The 19,545-nt window shown below is 48.1% G+C and overlaps 1 protein-coding gene across 1 annotated transcript in view; it reads left to right on the plus strand.

Moving 5' to 3' along the window:
- The window catches only part of KATNAL2 (katanin catalytic subunit A1 like 2), a 45,122-nt gene that overhangs the window by 1,649 nt on the left and 23,928 nt on the right, over positions 1 to 19,545 (plus strand). Inside the window, exons 2-5 of the mRNA XM_048504318.1 lie at positions 11,658 to 11,728; positions 17,485 to 17,545; positions 18,080 to 18,188; positions 18,949 to 18,985. Coding sequence (XP_048360275.1) covers positions 11,658 to 11,728; positions 17,485 to 17,545; positions 18,080 to 18,188; positions 18,949 to 18,985 — 278 coding nt within the window. The remainder of the gene's footprint in view (positions 1 to 11,657; positions 11,729 to 17,484; positions 17,546 to 18,079; positions 18,189 to 18,948; positions 18,986 to 19,545) is intronic.

Below are 19,545 nucleotides of genomic sequence, written 5' to 3' on the forward strand. Positions count from 1 at the left end.
GTAAGTGACCTTGGATAATGCACATAACTCCTAAATGTAGTGTGCCTGTTCCCTACTTGTGGGACTGAAGTGTATTGGTTGTGCAATGTACAAAATAGACATGGAGGATACAAATATAAGTTGGCTGTATGCACATTAATTGATGTGTACTGAAGATTACTCGTATTGATTGGGCACTGAGATAAATCCTCTGTTTATATTCTCCATGGTTTTATATGCAGAAGGGCTGTTGGTCATGTAATGATGAACATAGTTTATCAGACTTGTAGTAATATCAGTTAATTTGCAGTTACACTGTGTGAGTGCCCCTCTGCTGGCCCCCTTTGCAAGGTAGGCCACCTTGGCCTGTAGGGATCCAGCTTCTCTTCTGGAACAAACAGACATGACTTTGGCTTCTGTTCATAAGCTCTTTACTTCTGTCAGGCACTTAACAGCACTCCTGCAAACTTGAGCTCACATATCTCACCAATCTGCTCCCTCCTGTCTTGCCATCCTTTCATTCTTCTCAGGAGGTTCCATCCCTCCTGGGAGCTCCCACTCCAACCTCCTAGTGGCTGGTGAACTGTCTATCTTCATCTGCTGATCTGAGACTGGCTCTTCAACCTTCCTGGCCTTCCTCCTTAATTGCAGCCTGGCTGGGGCTGTTCCGGCCCCATCCCAATCTCTAAGGCTGCTGAGGGCTGCTGATTGCAGCTTGGTTAGGGGTGTACTGTCTCCACCCTGTTTCCAAGGACTGCTGAGGCTTGCTCTTTCTGAGGCCTGTTCTTGCTGTTCCTTCTTGTCAATCACTTTCTGGAGGTCCCTGCTCCTTGTGGTAAGTCCAAGGGCAGGGCTGTTCATTGTGGGGTGCTCCAGGGTCCCTGGTTGGGCATTTGTGGCAACGAGGGTGGTGCTGGGAGGCAGCCCTGTCCTGAACACACTGTTTCCTTATCTGTTTGAACCTCTGATCTCCCTCACCATTTAAGTTCTGTTGATTTATGACCGCACTCACGCCTACCATTTCTGCATCAACTCCACCTTTCCCCCTTACTTTGAGATTTATGCTTGTAAGGCTCAGAGTGTACTTCCCAACAAGTTCTGGCTTCCATACCCCATAAAAATTCTCTACCATTTTCCATCACATATCTAAACATCTGATGTGACCCACAAAAGCTCATACTTAACTAGTAATTTAGAATTGCTTTAGAACTGTATTGATATTGTAGTGTTTCGATTGTGACTCTATTTGATATTGTATTGGATTTTAATCTATACTTGTAAACCGCCCTGAGTCCAACTTTGGTCGGGAATTGGGTAGGGTATAAATGTAATAAAGTAAATAAATAAAATAAATGCGGAAGTAAATCTTGTTAGTCTTTAAGAAGCCATTAGATTTTTGTTTTATTACATTGTATTTGATCAAGAGTACCAATTTCTCCTGAGCAAAGCACAAAGCTCTTGCTCTCCAATAGTCTTTGGGATTATCCCTCAGAAAACTAGCCCTGCTATATATCTGCAACAACTTATTAATTACAATAGCAGATGGGTCATGACCAGAGCAAGGTGTAACTCTTTTCCGTCAGCACATCTTCAAGGTCGATTCTCTGGTATTCCACAAGATGAGCGTCGCTGTCAATTCTGTCCTGATACAACTGTAACATTTTCTCATATTCTGCTCCATTGTTCAAAGTACAACAACATCAGAACCAATTTGAGAACTGTGTTACCAACAGGATTTATGCTCCTCTCTGATAAAACAAAAATGGCTAAGCTTCTAAATAGCTCTAGTGTGGAAATATCTGAAGCTGTTGCTATGTTTTTGCTCGGTGTACTGCAAGTTGAGCAATAATGATCTTTTTATTGTATTTGAAATTCTTGGCACTGGTTTTATGCCTAATAAAGGTTTTTGGATTTGGATTTACATTTTATTTACCTACTGGTCAGCTTGCTGAATAATAGCACAACTTTCAGGTTGACGATGAAGGAATTGAAATTGTTAAAGGTTTTCTGTTGCTTGACTCAGTCATCAACCAAAAGGAGGCTGCAGCTAGGAAATCAGGAAGAGGCTGAGGCTGGAAAGGGGCAGCCATGAAGAAGAAGGAGGAGGAGGAGGAGGAGATGAAGAAGAGGAGGAGTTTGGATTTCTATCCCCCCTTTCTCTCCTGCAGGAGACTCAAAGGGGCTTACAATCGCCTTGCCCTTCCCCCCTCACAACAAACACCCTGCGAGGTAGGTGGGGCTGAGAGAGCTCCGAGAAGCTGTAACTAGCCCAAGGTCACCCAGCTGGCGTGTGTGGGAGTGTACAGGCTAATCTGAATTCCCCAGATAAGCCTCCACAGCTCAGGCGGCAGAGCAGGGAATCAAACCCGGTTCCTCCAGATTAGATACACGAGCTCTTAACCTCCTACGCCACTGCTGCTCCTAGGAACTGGAAAAGATTCGTAAGCATCAAGAAAAGTCTGGCAACCAAAATGAAGTCAGTTCATGCTCTAGTATTCCCTGTGACTATGTGAGAGGAAGAAGATTCCTTTGAAATGTGGCATTTGAGAAGAGTTTTGTGGATATCGAGGACCGCCCCAAAAGACAAATAAGTGGGTTTTAGATCAAATTAGATCTGAATTTATACCACTGGCGTAATGCCCATTGGGCAAGGTGGGCAGCTGTCCAGGGCATCACCTTGTGGGGGGCATCAAAATGCTGGGTTCGTTTTTGGGTATTTTAGTGGTTTTCCATTTTTGGCCTGCAGGGGGCGCAGTGTTTAGGCTAGCGGCACCAACATTTCAGCCTATCATCAGGAGACTGTCCTTATGCTACCCCCCAGGTTTGGTGAGGTTTGGTTCAGGGAGTCCAAAGTTATGGACTCCCAAAAGGGGTGCCCCTATCCCCCATTGTTTCCAATGGGAGCTAATAGGAGATGGGGGCTACAGTTTTGAGGGTCCATATCTTTGGCCCCCCTGAACCAAACTGCACCAAACCTGGGGGGTATCATTAGGGCAGTCTCCTGATGAGACCCTGAAAGTTTTGAGACTGTGCCTTCAGAAATGTGCCCCCCCCCCCAGCTGCAACTACCATTGACAGCAATGCAGAAAACTCAATGCAGAACAAAGATTCTTGGGCAAATTTCTAGGATGTTCCTGTGAAAGTACATTTTTGGATGGATCGTTCAAAATTTCGAAAAATCATCTGGAGATGATGGCATGCCTCTGTTTGGTGCAGTTTGGTTCAGGGGGGCCAAAGATATGGACCCTCAAAACTGTAGCCCCCATCTCCTATTAGCTCCCATTGGAAACAATGGGGGATGGGGCACCCCCTTTGGGAGTCCATAACTTTGAACTCCTTGAACCAAACCTCACCAAACTTGGGGAGTAGCATAAGGACAGTCTCCTGATGATTTGCTGAAATTTTGGTGCTGATATGTCTAAAAATGCACCCCCTGCAGGCACCAATGTCCTGGTGCAAAAAACATTTTGGTCATGGTGGAGTGGCCGCCCATGGGGGGGGGGTGCATCCAACTCAGGTTTTGCCCAGGGCTACAGTTTGCCCAGGGCTGCCTCGTTACGCCCCTGATTTATACTCTTGTTCCACAGAATGATAGTAAGGCTGTATATTCCTCTGCCTCAGATCAAAACATGCTGGGCCTTCGTTGTTGTAGAATTCTCTGCTTGGGTCCTTGTGCCTACTGGTCCCCCAATCCGTTTGAAAGTAAAAATACATTTTGGCATGAATGCTCTTGTATCAAAGTATCATGGCCAGTAATGCCTAAAATAGTGGTTTTGACAAAGGCAGTGCGTAAAAATGAATGAGAATACTCATATTCGTTTGGGACTATATGTTCATGCAGGAGCATACAGTTTTCTTGACTGCTGCACTTCAGTTGACTGGACTATCACAGTTCTGTGAAACAGAATATAGTAGTTAAAATGACTAACAGTTCAATCCAGAGGGCTTGAGCAGTCGGGTATGCTGCTGCTGCCGTGCCACCTCCTGTGGGCCTCCAGGCAGCCTGACGAGGCAGCAAGGATCTTGAAAACCCCGGTCATTTCAAAAGCTCCCATAGCCCCAAACAGACTTATGCCACCTTTTTGGGTGGCTTAAATCCAAGGGCTACGCTGGGGGCATTCCTGAGATGACAGCCCTGTGGAAGCCAACTATGGTCTGATCCACCCCCAGGAACACCCCAGGAGTGCCTCCGGCTGCGCCGTTGGCCAGGTTCAGGCTTGTGCATCTCTGAGACTTCAGCCTGCTTCCAGGGCAGGTGTGGCCAAGCTGTGTGGCGCTCGCCCACCACCCCTTTTGCCCCCTCTGCTGGTGCATTTGCCACTTGTTCTGGCGAGGTGGGCACCCATGTCAGTTCAAACCCGCTCCAGTTCCCCAAGTGCTTCATGTCCCATCCCCCCACTCCCCCCAGACTGGGCTGTAAATGTGGCTGTCATACTTTGAGCACCTTCTGAGAAGACAAGAGTCACTGGAAAGGGCAGTAATACTAGGAAAAGTGGAAGGCAATAGGGCAGTGATGGTGAACCTTTTTGAGATCGAGGCCCAACTGCAACCCAAAACCCACATATTTATCACAAAGTGCCAAAACGGCAATTTAACCTGGATACTGAGGTTTTAGTTTAGAAAAAACCGGTTGGCTCCAAGGCATGCGTTACTCGGGAGTAAGCTTGGTGGTCGTCGGTGGCTTTGCTTTGAAGCAGTTGTGCAACTCTTCCAACGGGTGAATCACGACGCTAGGAGGGTTTACTCAGAAGCAAGCCCCATTGCCAGCAACCGAGCTTACTCCCAGGTAAAGGATTGCTCTTTAGTTCTTCGCATGAAAATCAGTGGGGTTTAACAGCACTTAACAGGGTGACCTACACTGCTTCCCCAAAACTAGGTGTAGGGATGAGCCCCGCGAACCCAGCAGAGTCTCAGAAAGAGCGCAGGAATGCCTGTGCCATCTGTGCCCTTCTGGGTGCACACACTCACCTGTCCCCCAAGCCCCCGCGAGTCATAGGTCATGAACTACCTGACTCACGGTCACCAGATGTCCCGGACAAAGGGGCGCCAGCCCCCAGGTATGGATTAGGCCCAGACAGGAACGTTTCCTCCCGCACGTAGGCAACCCCATGAGTCATATACTGTACAGTATTCTCCCGCTCTCCCACCTCCCGATCCGCCCCTATTGAAACCCTAATAAAAGGTGCCAGGGACCAGACCTCAGTAGAGTTGCCAGATCCATGGATCATGCTTCCTGCCGCTGGCTCTCTCCACCGGATGATATCGCTGAGTCTCGCCTCTTCCTTGCGACCCTCGCGGGCCGACTTCACTAGGTCTTAGGTTTAATGCTAATAATCAAGCCCAGTGGCCCAAGCCACCTAGATGTGTGGGGGGACACTCTGTTTGCGCGTGCCCACAGAGAGGGCTCTGAGTGCCACCTCTGGCACCCGTGCCATAGGTTCACCACCACTGCAATAGGGAAAGAGGAAGACCCAACACGAGACCAACAGACGCAGCAGAGGAAGCCACGGCCCTCAGGTTGCCAGGCCTGAGCAAGGCTGCTAACGATGGGGTCTTTTTGGAGGTAATTCATTTATAGCAGGGGTCTTCAAACTATGGCCCTCCAGATGTTCATGGACTACAATTCCCATCAGCCCCTGCCAGCATGGCCAAGTGGTAGGGCTCATGGGAATTGTAGTCTATGAACATCTGGAGGGCCATAGTTTGAAGACCCCTGATTTATAGGGATACCATAAGCCCTTGATAACACAGAACACAGTCAACCTAATGTTGACTCCGGTGTATGAAGATGAAGAGGGGATGGGTAAACAGTGAAAGGGTGCATTCAAGGATGAACGATAAAATGGACATCTGAACCACTGAACGTGGGCCGCCAGGGAAAGGACTGTGGCTCAGTGGCACAGCATCTGCATGTAGAAAGATATGGACATTGGTACCTGAAGAGCAGGTGGGGGTGGAAAGTTGTGCCACGCCTCAGCCAATTTATGGCAACCCTGTCAGGTTTTCAAGGCTGCGATTCTCCAGAGTGTCAGGGTAGATGTCATTTTTAATCACCTGCCACCATGCTAAACCATTATTGTCAGATCCTGGAAGCTATGCAGGATCACTGTAGTCAGTACTTGGGTGGGAGACCACCAAGGAAGACTAGGTTTGCTACAAAGAGGCAGGCAATGGCAACGGAGGATCGCAGCCTATCAGGCCAAATAATACAGACCTTGATGAACCAACCATGTGACTTGCTACAGCCATGTGACTTGCTACTTGCTTCATGTGCTTACAGGCAGAATGCACGAACGGCAGTGTGATTGGTGTTTGGAATATGCTGCCACAGGAGGTGGTGATGGCCGCTAACCTGGATAGCTTTAAAAAGGGCTTGGACAGATTTATGGAGGAGAAGACGATCTATGGCTACCAATCTTGATCCTCCTTGATCTCAGATTGCAAATGCCTTAGCAGACCAGGTGCTCAGGAGCAGCAGCAGCAGCAGAAGGCCATTGCTTTCACATCCTGCACGTGAGCTCCCAAAGGTACCACTGCGAGTAGCAGAGTGCTGGTCTGATCCAGCAGGCTAGTTCTTATGTTCTTATCCCTTCCAACAACATACTGGAAAACCTTGGGTGATGGTACCTTTCTGCCTTACGTTGAAATGTCTTCCTTGATTCAACACTCTCTTCAGTGAGACTTGTCTATTTGGACTAGCTGGTTAATTGGATTAATATGCCCCCTTGCAAACGAGGGCCCACCAAATTGTCCAAGGCCTACAATAGTGCCGTGAAAAAAAGAAGAAGTTGATTCTCCCATCTTCATTAAAATGAGCAGAGCAACATCAGCATCTTTCAAAGGGGGGGGAACCTTGAGGAATTATCGGATGATAATATTAAACCTTGATTGCCCGCTAATTCATCTTTTGGCAGCTACGAAGGAAATAGTGTGTGGCGTTTTAAGAAATGACTAATGTGCTCTGTAAGCATAGGAGCTAATTAGGGAAACGCTTTTAAGTGCCTAAGACTAGCTCGTGTTTAAGTGCCTTAAGCTTTTATTAATTGTATGGACCAAAAACCTCTTATAGTAATTGAAAATTTAATTACACACATTTTTTTATCCTAGGAATGGGAGCTTATTAAACTTTAAACACTTAAACGTCTATTGGAATACCAATGGCTGTAAAGATGGTGGCGTTCTACATACCAATTAAAGAAGTGAGCGTAAATCACGATAAACCTAAACTGAATTTTAAGTAATGTTTTTGCTCGTTAAGCTCTTCTACGCATTTGCACATATACAAAAACTACCCCTTTGTGTAGTAACCACCGACAACGGTAGTGTTCGGCAGCTCTAATGTCAGACAAAATCTAAGTATTGCACTTGGAAGAGATTGTTGAATTGATGCAGATTGGTGCAAATTCCCCTTATTTGCATAATTTATTCTGAGCACAGGGCTTCTTTTTGCTGTTGATGAAGTGTAGTATGTTAAGCCAAGGGAGAAGCAGAAAGGATTGGGGCCTGGAAGGGAAATGGGAGCAGGACAGAGTACGGGCCATGCCAGATGGAGAGAGGTTAGATCCAGTCTAAATTTTCCAAGAGTAGAATGGAACATTCCTTTTACTTTACTTTATTTCAGATTTTACACCCTGCCTTATCCAAGCCAGGCTCAGGGCAGTGAACAGCAGCGTCATCACATAAATATAAATACAGTCCGTAAAACCATCCAACAAGCAATACGTCTCCGTTTAAAACCTCAGCCATTTAAGCTTCTATTGTTCATCATCCTAACCTCATCTAGACATGTCGGTTGAGGAAAACCTCTTTTTAAAAAGCATTTTAGTCATTCCAGATGAAAAATATGTTGTATCCGGGGGGAAGGGGGGTGGTCCCTGAAACTGCTCAGTTTTTACATTGGAAAAATGTGGGAGATCCTCAGAAAAAATGTGGAGAGGGGGTCCAATTTTCCTGTTTTTTCCCCCCAAGTCTTGAGATCACTCTGCTTACCCCTCACTACTAAGCATGTTTGTTGGCAAAATAAAATACAAGCAAAAACAATGCATCTTTATAAGTGTCAGTTAGCATGTCCAGAGAAAGTGCTAGGTCATGGAGCTGTGTGTTTTTGATACAATTTTCCTCTTATTTCATCTCCGCCAATGTTGAAAAAGGTATTTACGTAGAATCACGGAGATGGGAGAGACCACAAGGGCCATTGAGTCCAACCCCCTGCCGTGCAAAAACACACAATCAAAGCACTCCTGACAGCTGGCCATCCAGCCTCTGTTGTGACTAGTTGCGCAAGAGTTGCATGTGATTGGCGGTTGGAATATGCTGCCACAGGAGGTGGTTATGGCCACTAACCTGGATAGCTTTAAAAAGGGCTTGGACAGATTTATGGAGGAGAAGTCGATCTATGGCTACCAATCTTGGTCCTCCTTGATCTCAGATTGCAAATGCCTTAGCAGACCAGGTGCTCAGGAGCAGCAGCAGCAGAAGGCCATTGCTTTCACATCCTGCATGTGAGCTTCCAAAGGCACCTGGTGGGCCATTGCGAGTAGCAGAATGCTGGACTAGATGGACTCTGGTCTGATCCAGCAGGCTAGTTCTTATGTTCTTATGTTCTTAAAAGCATGGCTAGGGTTGCACATTTGAATTCACATCCTCTTGAAAGCAACACAAAGTGGATAGAATCATGTAAGGGAATCACAGTTTGAAGAGACCACAGGGGCTGTTAAGTCCAACCCTGCTGCCATGCAGGAATATACAGTCAAAGCACCCCTGACAGATGACCACCTGGCCTCTGCTAAAAAGCCTCCGAAGAAGGAGACTCCACCGTACTCCAAGGCAGTGGATTCCACTGTCAAACAGCCCTGACGATCAGGAAGTTCTTCCAAATGCTTAGGTGGAATCTCTTTTCCTGTACTTTGAACCCATTACTCCTGGTCCCAGTCTCTGGAGCAGCAGAAAACAAGCTTGCTCCCTCTTCAACATGGCATCTTTCAAATATTTAAACATGGCTATCATGTCACCCCTTTACCTTCTCTTCTCCAAGCTAAACATACCCAGCTCCCTAAACCGCTTCTCGTAGGCGATGGAATCCAGACCTTTTACCATTTTGGTCACCCTCCTCTGGGCTTGTTCCAGCTTATCAATATCCTTCTTGAATTGAGATGTCCAGAACTGGAAACAGTATTCCAGGTGAAGTCTGACCAATGCAGAATAGGGTGTTACTATTACGTCCCTTGATCTAGGCACTACAATGCTATTGATGCAGCCCAGAACTGCATTGGCTTTCTTGGCTGCCGCATCACACTGCTGACTTAATAGCACCTCCCCTTGGATGTACTATGGTCCCAGTAAGTGACATGCATGTAAACAACTATTTGGCTTGGCAGATGTAGCTGTAACAGGGCATCTTTTAACTATGAACTCATTACCTTTTCAGAAATTAATGTTACCCAAACAATATTAAGAATAAATAGGATTACTGAAGGCTTTCATGGCTGGATTCAACTGGTTCTGGTGGGTTTTCCGGGCTGTGTGGCCGTGGTCTGATGGATGTGTTCGATGTATTGTCGAAGGCTTTCACAGCCATCAGATCCACAAGATCCACCAGACCATGGCCACACAGCCCGGAATACCCACCAGTACCAAATAGGATTACGTTGTGAGAAGTGTCATTAGTTTTATTTTGCCTGCCTGGAATATCATGTTTGCAGGTGAGAAGTCTTCATCATGACCTGTTATTTTTCACATGGGCATTATGGATTAAAAGAAAGGCATACATAATTTTTACACCTCAGTTTTAGAGTGAAATAATAAACACGCTCCTGTAATGGAAATCTCTGCACACTAGAGCACACTGGAAGTCACCCCAGAACAATAACTCATACAGAGGTGCAAGAGGCAAGCTTCTCTGGAGCTGATCCGGTTGCATCCAGTCCAGAGGCATTGTAGAATTAGCTGCACTGAATTGGACAGACGGGAGGCCACAGCAGTTAAACGTGCAGAGACATAACAGGCAGCATCCTCTGGGCATGGACTCAGGCCTGCCTGTGACTTTAATTTGTGCCATGGTGACAGTTCTCTTGCAACACACACAAGAGTGCTGTGAGGCTTCCACATTTGACAAGTGCTGCAGTAGTCGTTTGGTTCAAGACACAAATGCCGTTGGAATGAAGGAGAGCTTTTCTTCTCGTGACACTAGATGGAGCTCTATCTCCTGTGAAAAACGTCAGTCTCTTCCCTTCTGGGTAAACTGTTCAAAAAAGGTCAAGGATTGTTGTAACAGAGGAGGCTTCTGCTTTGGGCAGAGCCGTAGCGAGGGGGAACTGTGCCCCCGCCCTGCCCCAGAATGCCCCCGCACCGGTGCACGCTCGGGGCAAGACACCCCCCAGCCCCTGGGTGCTACGCCACTGGCTTTGAGTATAGTCCTGACCACAGAAGTGCACTTAATGCAATTGTTTAAGGCATTTGTACCTCCCTTGTTGGCGAGGGAAAGTTCTGTCAAGTCATAGCTGACTTATGGCGAGCTTGTAAGGCTTTCAAGGGAAGAGACGTTCAGGGGTTGGCTTGCCATTGCCCGCCTCTGCATAGCAACCCTGGACTTTGTTGGTGGTTCTCGGTCAGTAGTATGCTGACCACCGGGAAGACCCAGAAGTATTCTTCGTGAGACTCAGAGATCTCCTAATCATTGCTAGGAATTCATATTCCCTCGATCTCCAAGTCCACTCATAAGTATGACATGCTGCCTACCACTGACCCAACCTCCTTTGCACCCATTCTGCATGGGCCAATAAAGCGGGTAAAAGGCAGGCTACAGGAACCCATCCTAGAAGAGAAGAAGAAGAAGAGTTTGGATTTATATCCCCTTTCCCAAGGCAGGAGACTCCAAAGGGGCTGGATAATCTCTGCCCTCACTGTCAATTCTGTGAGGTAGGTGGGCTGAGAGTCTGAGAAGCTGTGACTCAGCCTCAAGGTCACTAGCTGGCGGTGTGGGAGGTACAGGCTAATCTGAATTCCCCAGATAAGCCTCCACAGCTCAGGCGGCAGAGCTGGGAATCAAACCCGGTTCCTCCAGATTAGATACACGAGCTCTTAACCTCCTACGCCACTGCTGCCCGTTCGCATGGCTGGCTGTCCCATGGACAGCGAGCGCATTGGCCAGGTTGCGCGCCTTTGTGTGGACACGCACCTTTTTTAGGTGTTCTTACCTGCCTCCGATGCGTAGCCGCTCAGGCAGGCATGGCCAATCCCCCCAGAGCCACAATAAGGCCCTGTGTGAGCAGACGGGAGCTGGGGAACACCAAACACAACCGAGATTCTTTTGTTTTAACGCGACTTCCCCTCTGCCTTGGCTCTCGGCTTCATTCAGCCGGCTGCCAGAGGCTACGAGATAAAACAAAATCACATTCTATGGTTCACTGGCTAGATTCATGGATCTGTGCAAAGTTCCCCCCAACCCAGGTATTTTACTGGTGCTATCCCGGTTTAATTGGCTCACACCCCCCCCCCCCAATGTTTCCACCTTCACAAGTGCTCATGGTGAGTTTTATACACAAACATACACGTGCTTTGTGGTTTCATAAGCCTCTGTGGAGAGAAAAAGCCACCTCTGTGTCTCTAAAGAATTAACAATCCAAAATGCTTCTCAAAAAAAGAGGCTCATGTTCTAAAAAGCACCCCTTTGTTCACAGGAAGAGATGCGAACAGAAGCCCGTCGAAAGAATCTACTTATTCTGATTTTACACTACTTAACTGAAGAAGGGTATGTGTTCCGATTAACAGTACGTTATTGATTTTTAAGTGAAGAAAAGATGAAGGGTAGGTTTTTATATCTCATTTTTCTGTACCCTGATCGTGGTGGAAAATGCAGCCAAGTCACAGCTGACTCTTGGTGCTTTTCCAGGCAAGAGATGTTTTAAGGTGGTTTGCGTTTGCCTGCCTCCACATCACGGCCCAGGTGTTCCTTCGCGGGCTCCCATCCAAATACTATCCAGGGTCGACCCCACTTAGTTTCCGAGATCCAATGAGATCAGGGTAGCTTGGGCTATCCAGGTCAGGTTCATTACCCTAAGGCAGGGGTGGCCAACCTATGATGCTCCAGATGTTCATGGACTACCTATGATGCTCCAGATGTTCATCAGCCCCTGCCAGCATTAGGAAGGTTGAGAACCACTGGTCTAACACTATAGGTCAGGGGTGGCCAACCTATGACACTCCAGATGTTCATAGACTACAATTCCCATCAGCCCCTGCCAGCATTAGGAAGGTTGAGAACCACTGGTCTAACACTATAGGTCAGGAGTGGCCAACCTATGGCACTCCAGATGTTCATAGACTACAATTCCCATCAGCCCATGCCAGCATTAGGGAAGGTTGAGAACCTCACTGGTCTACCACTATAGGTCAGGGTGTACAACTCCATGGCACTCCAGATGTTCATGGGTAGACTCACACCCTATCAGCCCCTGCCAGCATTGGAAGGTTGAGAACCACTGGTCTAACACTATAGGTCAAGGCTTTCAACCTATGGCACCAGATGTCTATGGACTACACTCCCATCAGCCCCTACAGCATTAGGAAGGTTGAGAACCACTGGTCTAACACTATAGGTCAGGTGGCTAACCTATGGCTTCCAGATGTTCTATAGACTATACCCCATCAGCCCCAAGCAGTACTTGGGAAGGCTGAGAACCACTGGTTCAACACTATAGGTCAGGGTGTACAACTCCATGGCACCCAGATGTTCATAGACCACACCCCATCAGCTCCCTGCCAGCATTAGGAAGGTTGAGAACCACTGGTCTAACACTATAGGTCAGTACAACCTATGGCACTCCAGATGTTCATAGACTACAATTCTAATTTCAGCCCCTGCCAGCATTGGGAAGGTTGAGAACCACTGGTCTAACACTCATGCAGGTCAGTGGCCAACTCCATGGCTTCCAGATGTTCATAGACTACAATTCCCATCAGCCCCTGCCAGCATTGGGAAGGTTGAGAACCACTGGTCTAACACTATAGGTCAGGTAATAACCCCATGGCCCAGATGTTCATGGACTACAATCTCTATCAGCCCCTGCCAGCATTAGGAAGGTTGAGAACCACTGGTCTAACACTAGTAGGCAGGTCAGGGTGGCCAACCCATGGCATTCCAGATGTCTATGGACTACAATTCCCACTTCAGCCCTGCCAGCATTAGGAAGGTTGAGAACCACTGGTCTAACACTAGGCTTGTGGTACAAACCCATGGCCTAGATGTTCACCATGGACTACACCCCATCAGCCTCTGCCAGCATTATTAGGAAGGTTGAGAACCACTGGTCTAACACTATAGGTCAGGGTGGCCAACCCATACATGCCCAGATGTTCATGGACTACAATTCCTATCAGCCCCTGCCAGCACAGGGAAGGTTGAGAACCACTTGTCTAACACTATAGGTCAGGGTGGCCAAACCTATGGTACCCAGATGTTCATGGACTACACTCCCATCAGCCCCTGCCAGCATTAGGAAGGTTGAGAACCACTGGTCTAACACTATAGGTCAGGGTGGTTAACCTATGGCGCCTCCAGATGTTCAATATGGACTACAATTCCCACCAGCCCCTGCCAGCATTAGTGTGCTGCTGAGAAACCACTGGTCTAACACTATAGGCCAGTCAGGGGTGGCCAACTCATGGCACTCCAGATGTTCTGGCGGACCACACCCTACTTCAGCCCCTCGCCAGCATTACTAGGAAGGTTGAGAACCACTGGTCTAACACTATAGGCCTGTGGGTGGCCAACCCCATGCATGCAGCCTCCAGATGTTCATGGACTACACCCCATCAGCCCCTGCCAGCATTAGAAGGCTGGAGAACCACTGTCTAACACTATAGGTCAGGGTGGCCAACCTATGGCACCCAGATGTTCATGGACAACAATTCCCACTCTAGCCCCTTAAGCCAGCACAGGCCTGAGAACCACTGGTCTAACACTATAGGTCAGGGTGGCCAACCCATGGCCCAGATGTCTGCCATGGACTACAATTCCCATCAGCCCTGCCAGCATTAGGAAGGTTGAGAACCACTGGTCTAACACTATTATAGGTCAGGGTGGCCAACCCAGGAGCCCAGATGTCTCACATGGACTACAATTCCCATCAGCTCCCTGCCAGCATTAGGAAGGTTGAGAACCACTGGTCTAACACTATAGGCTCATGGCCAACCCATGGCACTCCAGATGTTCATGGACTACAGCTCCCATCAGCTCCCCTGCCAGCATTAGGAAGGTTGAGAACCACTGGTCTAACACTAGGCCTGGTGGCCAACCCATGGCAGCCCAGATGTTCATGGACTACAATTCCCATCAGCCCCTGCCAAGCATAAGGGAAGGTTGAGAACCACTGGTCTAACACTATAGGTCAGGGGTGGCCAACCTATGGCACTCCAGATGTTCATAGACTACAATTCCCATCAGCCCCTGCCAGCATTAGGAAGGTTGAGAACCACTGGTCTAACACTATAGGTCAGGGGTGGCCAACCTATGGCACTCCAGATGTTCATAGACTACAATTCCCATCAGCCCTCAAGCAAAGCACTAGGTGCTGCTGAGAACCACTGGTCTAACACTATAGGTCAGGGTGTACAACCTATGGCGCTCCAGATGTTCATGGACTACAATTCCCATCAGCCCCTGCCAGCATTAGGAAGGTTGAGAACCACTGGTCTAACACTATAGGTCAGGGGTGGCCAACCTATGGCGCTCCAGATGTTCATGGACTACAATTCCCATCAGCCCCTGCCAGCATTAGGAAGGTTGAGAACCACTGGTCTAACACTATAGGTCAGGGGTGGCCAACCTATGGCGCTCCAGATGTTCATGGACTACAATTCCCATCAGCCCCTGCCAGCATTGGGAAGGTTGAGAACCACTGGTCTAACACTATAGGTCAGGGGTGGCCAACCTATGGCACTCCAGATGTTCATAGACTACAATTCCCATCAGCCCCTGCCAGCATTAGGAAGGTTGAGAACCACTGGTCTAACACTATAGGTCAGGGTGGCCAACCTATGGCACTCCAGATGTGTCTATGGACTACAATTCCCATCAGCCCCTGCCAGCATTAGGAAGGCTGAGAACCACTGGTCTAACACTCATAGGTCAGGGGTAGCCAACCCATGGCACTCCAGATGTTCATGGACTACAAGCACCCCATCAGCCCCCTGCCAGCATTAGAAGGTTGAGAACCACTGGTCTTAACCACTATAGGTCAGGGTGGCCAACCATGCAGCCCAGATGTCTCATAAGTGGACTACAATTCCCATCAGCCCCTGCCAGCATTAGGAAGGCTTTTGAGAGAACCACTGGTCTAACACTATAGGTCAGGGGTACAACCTATGGCTCCAGATGTTCATGGACTACAATTCCATCAGCCCTGCCAGCATTAGGAAGGTTGAGAACCACTGGTCTAACACTCATAGGTCAGGGGTGACAACCTATGGCGCCTCCAGGATGTTCATGGACTACAATCTCATTCTGCCAGCATTAGGGAAGGTTGAGAACCACTGGTCTAACACACTATAGGTCAGGTGGCTAACCTATGCATGGCCCAGATGTTCATGGACTACAATTCCCATCAGCCCTGCCAGCATTAGGAAGGTTGAGAACCACTGGTCTAACACTATGTCAGGGCCAACCTATGGCGCCTCCAGATGTTCAAGTGGACTACATCCCATCAGCCCCTGCCAGCATTAGGAAGGTTGAGAACCACTGGTCTAACACTATAGGTCAGGGGTGGCCAACCTATGGCACTCCAGATGTTCATGGACTACAATTCCCATCAGCCCCTGCCAGCATTAGGAAGGTTGAGAACCACTGGTCTAACACTATAGGTCAGGGGTGGCCAACCTATGGCGCTCCAGATGTTCATGGACTACAATTCCCATCAGCCCCTGCCAGCATTAGGAAGGTTGAGAACCACTGGTCTAACACTATAGGTCAGGGGTGGCCAACCTATGGCTTCCCAGATGTTCATGACTACACCCCATCAGCCCTGCCAGCATTGGGAAGGTTGAGAACCACTGGTCTAACACTATAGGTCAGGGTGGAGCCAACCTATGGCTGCAGCCTCCAGATGTTCATGGACTGGCACCCCATCAGCCCCTGCCAGCATTGTGTTGCTGAGAACCACTGGTCTAACACTATAGGTCAGGTGGTTAATTTGCACTCCAGATACCATGGATTCATTCTATCAGTCTCCTGCCAAGCATGGGCTAATTGGCCATGCTGGCGCGGGCTGATGAGAATTGTAGTCTATGAACATCTGGAGCACCATAGGTTGGCCACTCCTGCCCTAAGGAGCCTCAAAGCGACTTACAAGCTCCTTTCCCTTCCTCTCCCCACAACAGGCACCTTGTGAGATAGGCGGGGCTGAGAGATTGCTGAGAAAACTTGTGACTAGCCCAAGGGTTACCCAGCAGAAGGAGTGGGGAATCAAACCCAGTTTTCCAGATTACAGTCCACCTGCTCTTAACCACTACACCACACTGGTTCCCTGTTAAAAATTTGGCAACCCACTCACGTCAAGTGTTAATTTTTTTTGTATCGATTAGCTTCATTTATATCCCACTCTTTTCCCTCCAGGCGGGACCCAAAGCAGCTCACAACATTCTCCCCGTCCCCGTTTTTAATCTCACACCAACCCTGTGAGGTAGGTTAGGCTGAGAGTGTCTGGCTGGCTCCGGCTTCCATAGCAGAGTGGGAATCGGAACCTGGACCTCCCAGATTCCAGGCCAGCCCTCCCAACTGTCACTCATGCGGTTCAAGTATAGCAGCAAACGGGGTTTGTCCAAAGCTGTTAAGCAACCAATCATCTGGTGTCATGTAACACATGAAGAAGTGGGACGAAATGACTGCTTAAGCAAATGCAAATCTCCTCTCAGATTTGCTGATCGGACCACAGCTTAGTTTTCAGGTCTGAATCAAGCCTCCGTTTATCTCCCAGCGTTCATTTTCAACACACCAGTTATGTAGGGGCTCCAGGTTGCTTCTCTCAGTGCAGTCCAAAGGAAGAAGAAGTGTTTGGATTTATATCCCCCCCCTTTTTTTCTCCTGTTAGGAGACTCAAAGGGGCTTACAAACTCCTTTCCCTTCCCCCCTCACAACAAACACCCTGTGAGGTAGGTGGGGCTGAGAGAGCTCTGAAGAACTGTGACTAGCCCACGGTCACCCAGCTGGCATGTATTGGAGTGCGCAAGCTAATCTGGTTCACCAGATAAGCCATCACAGTTCAAGGGGCAGAGCACAGAATCAAACCTAGTGCAGCTACAGATTTATTCCCCTCAAAAGTGTGGCGTAAGCCTGTTTCCTCAATGGGACTATTCAGGCGGCAGAAGGGTTTTTCGATTGCCCTCCTCTCCATGCCACCCGAAGCCCCTTTGGAGTCAGCCCGGCGATGCCTTTGCTACACCATCCCCGGCAACGGTGGTGCTTCCCTCCCATTTGGATTGTGCCAATAATCTCTGAATTGTCTTTCCCAGATATGTAGACACTGCGAACACGCTGGAACAAGAGACGAAGCTGGGTTTGCGCCGTTTCGAAGTTTGATGTATAACGCTCTAATTCCGGGATAATTTGATGGAATACTTAAAGTTAATACTTTGTCAAATTCCAAAGTACCGGAGCCACAAAAAGCATTAGATGCTGGTAGGTGTCTCTGTTCCCCCAACGTGGTGTAGCAGTTAAGAGCAACAGACTCTAATCTGGAGAACGGGATTTGTTTCTCCGCTCCTTCACTTGGAGCCTATTGGGTGACTTTGGGCCAATCACAGTTCTCTCTGAACTCTCTCAGCCCCCCCCCCCCCACCTCACAAGGTGTCTCTTGTGGAGAGGGGAAGGGAATGGAGTTTGTAAGTCACTTTGAGACACCTTATGGTTGAGAAAAGAAGGGTATAAATCAAAACTCTTCTTCCTTGGGTTGCTGTCCATTGGTTAGGGTCCATTTGGTTGTGAAAAGCGGGGTATTGTAAGGAACCTCGAAGGACCCGAAATCAAGTAACATAGAACAGTTCTTTATTTCATAAACTTCAATGATCGCAATACACAGAATGCAGATTCTGACCTTCCCCAATTCAGGTTGCCGCTTATACAGGCAAAACAGCCCCTCCCAGAACTCCCGGTTACAATTCCCACGATAGAAAAGGGCAGGTTTTTTCAAACGTATATGATAAGAGCAAACAGCAAGGTTAACTTCAGCAGCCACCCTGGGCATACAGCCCAGACCGTGGAATGTTCCAAGGCCAGGTTGGCTGAACAGAAACATAAATCAAACCACATCCTTACAGGTATAAAACCCAATTCTTCTTATTCACGAAGAATGACAGAGCCCTTTAGGAGTGGGCAGTCTATTAAATTGAAATTATAAATGAAATAATTAAAATAAAATAAAAAAGATGTAACGGTCACAAGAATGTACACCTTTAGTTTGAACAACCTACGGTTTCAAATTATGGATTACAACTATCAGCCCCCGCCAGCATGGCCAATTGGCCAAGCAGGCCAGATGGGATTTGTAGTCCATGAACATCTAGAGAGCCGCAGGCTTGGGAAATCTCGCTTTTAGCCCCAACAGAGTGTGAGGTGGATACAAACCATACAGAAGCTATGGCATTGTTCTCAAAGCTTCAGATCCGATCAAGAGCAAGACTCACGTCCATTAGCTCCTTAAAGATCAACAAGATTTTTAGAGAATTGAGATTTCGAATGCCAAAGCTTCCTTTGTCAGGTGCAAGCAGGACGGAGAGACCTTTAGTTCTTGAAACCTTACTCCCTGGAAACCTCGTTGGCCTTTTAGATGCTGTGTGTACGTTGTGTGTCAAGTGCTGTCCAGTCACTTCTGACTCAGGTGATCCTACGAATTAGGGTCCCCGAAAATGTCCTCCATAATAGGCTTGCTCTTGCAAACTGAGGGTCTTTCTCATATCCCTTTCCTGTTCTTTCCACAGCAGATAATAAAGGAAGCAGAGGGGCCAAAATAAAACGGTAAGAGATTCTGTGGTTACAGCAACAGCAGGCCAGCTGCAGAAACTTTGTAGCCTTGCCTTGTGATCACCTTCCTTTCTGAGAGCCAGCATGGTGTCGTGGTTGAGAGCAGGTGGACTCTAATCTGGGGATCATTTGACTCCCACTCCCTCCACTTGAAGCTCATGGGGACTCCTGGCTCTAGCTGCTTCTCAGAACTCTGTCAGCCCCACCTACCTCACAAGGTGTATGTTGTGGGGAGAGGAAGGGAAAGGAACTTGTAAGCCACCTTGAGTCTCCTTATAGGGGAGGAAGGTGGATATAAATCCAATCTCCTCCTCCTCCTCTTCCTCCTCTTCCTCCTCTTCCTCCTCCTCCTCTTCCTTTTCCTCCTCTTCTTCTTTGGGTTGTGGTCCATTGGGCAAAAGGGTGATAAGTGGATTGCAGTTGCCTGCAGATATTGGCTGTCTTCAAGTAGTGGCTGGACGGATGCTTGTCAGAGATGCTTCCGGCTGATCCTGAAGGGCGAGCAGGGATTTGACCTACAGGAACCCTGTGCATCCCTTCCAACCTGGCTTTCA

Source organism: Sphaerodactylus townsendi, linkage group LG07, assembly GCF_021028975.2.
Source record: "Sphaerodactylus townsendi isolate TG3544 linkage group LG07, MPM_Stown_v2.3, whole genome shotgun sequence".
NCBI classification, from domain to species: Eukaryota; Metazoa; Chordata; class Lepidosauria; order Squamata; family Sphaerodactylidae; genus Sphaerodactylus; species Sphaerodactylus townsendi.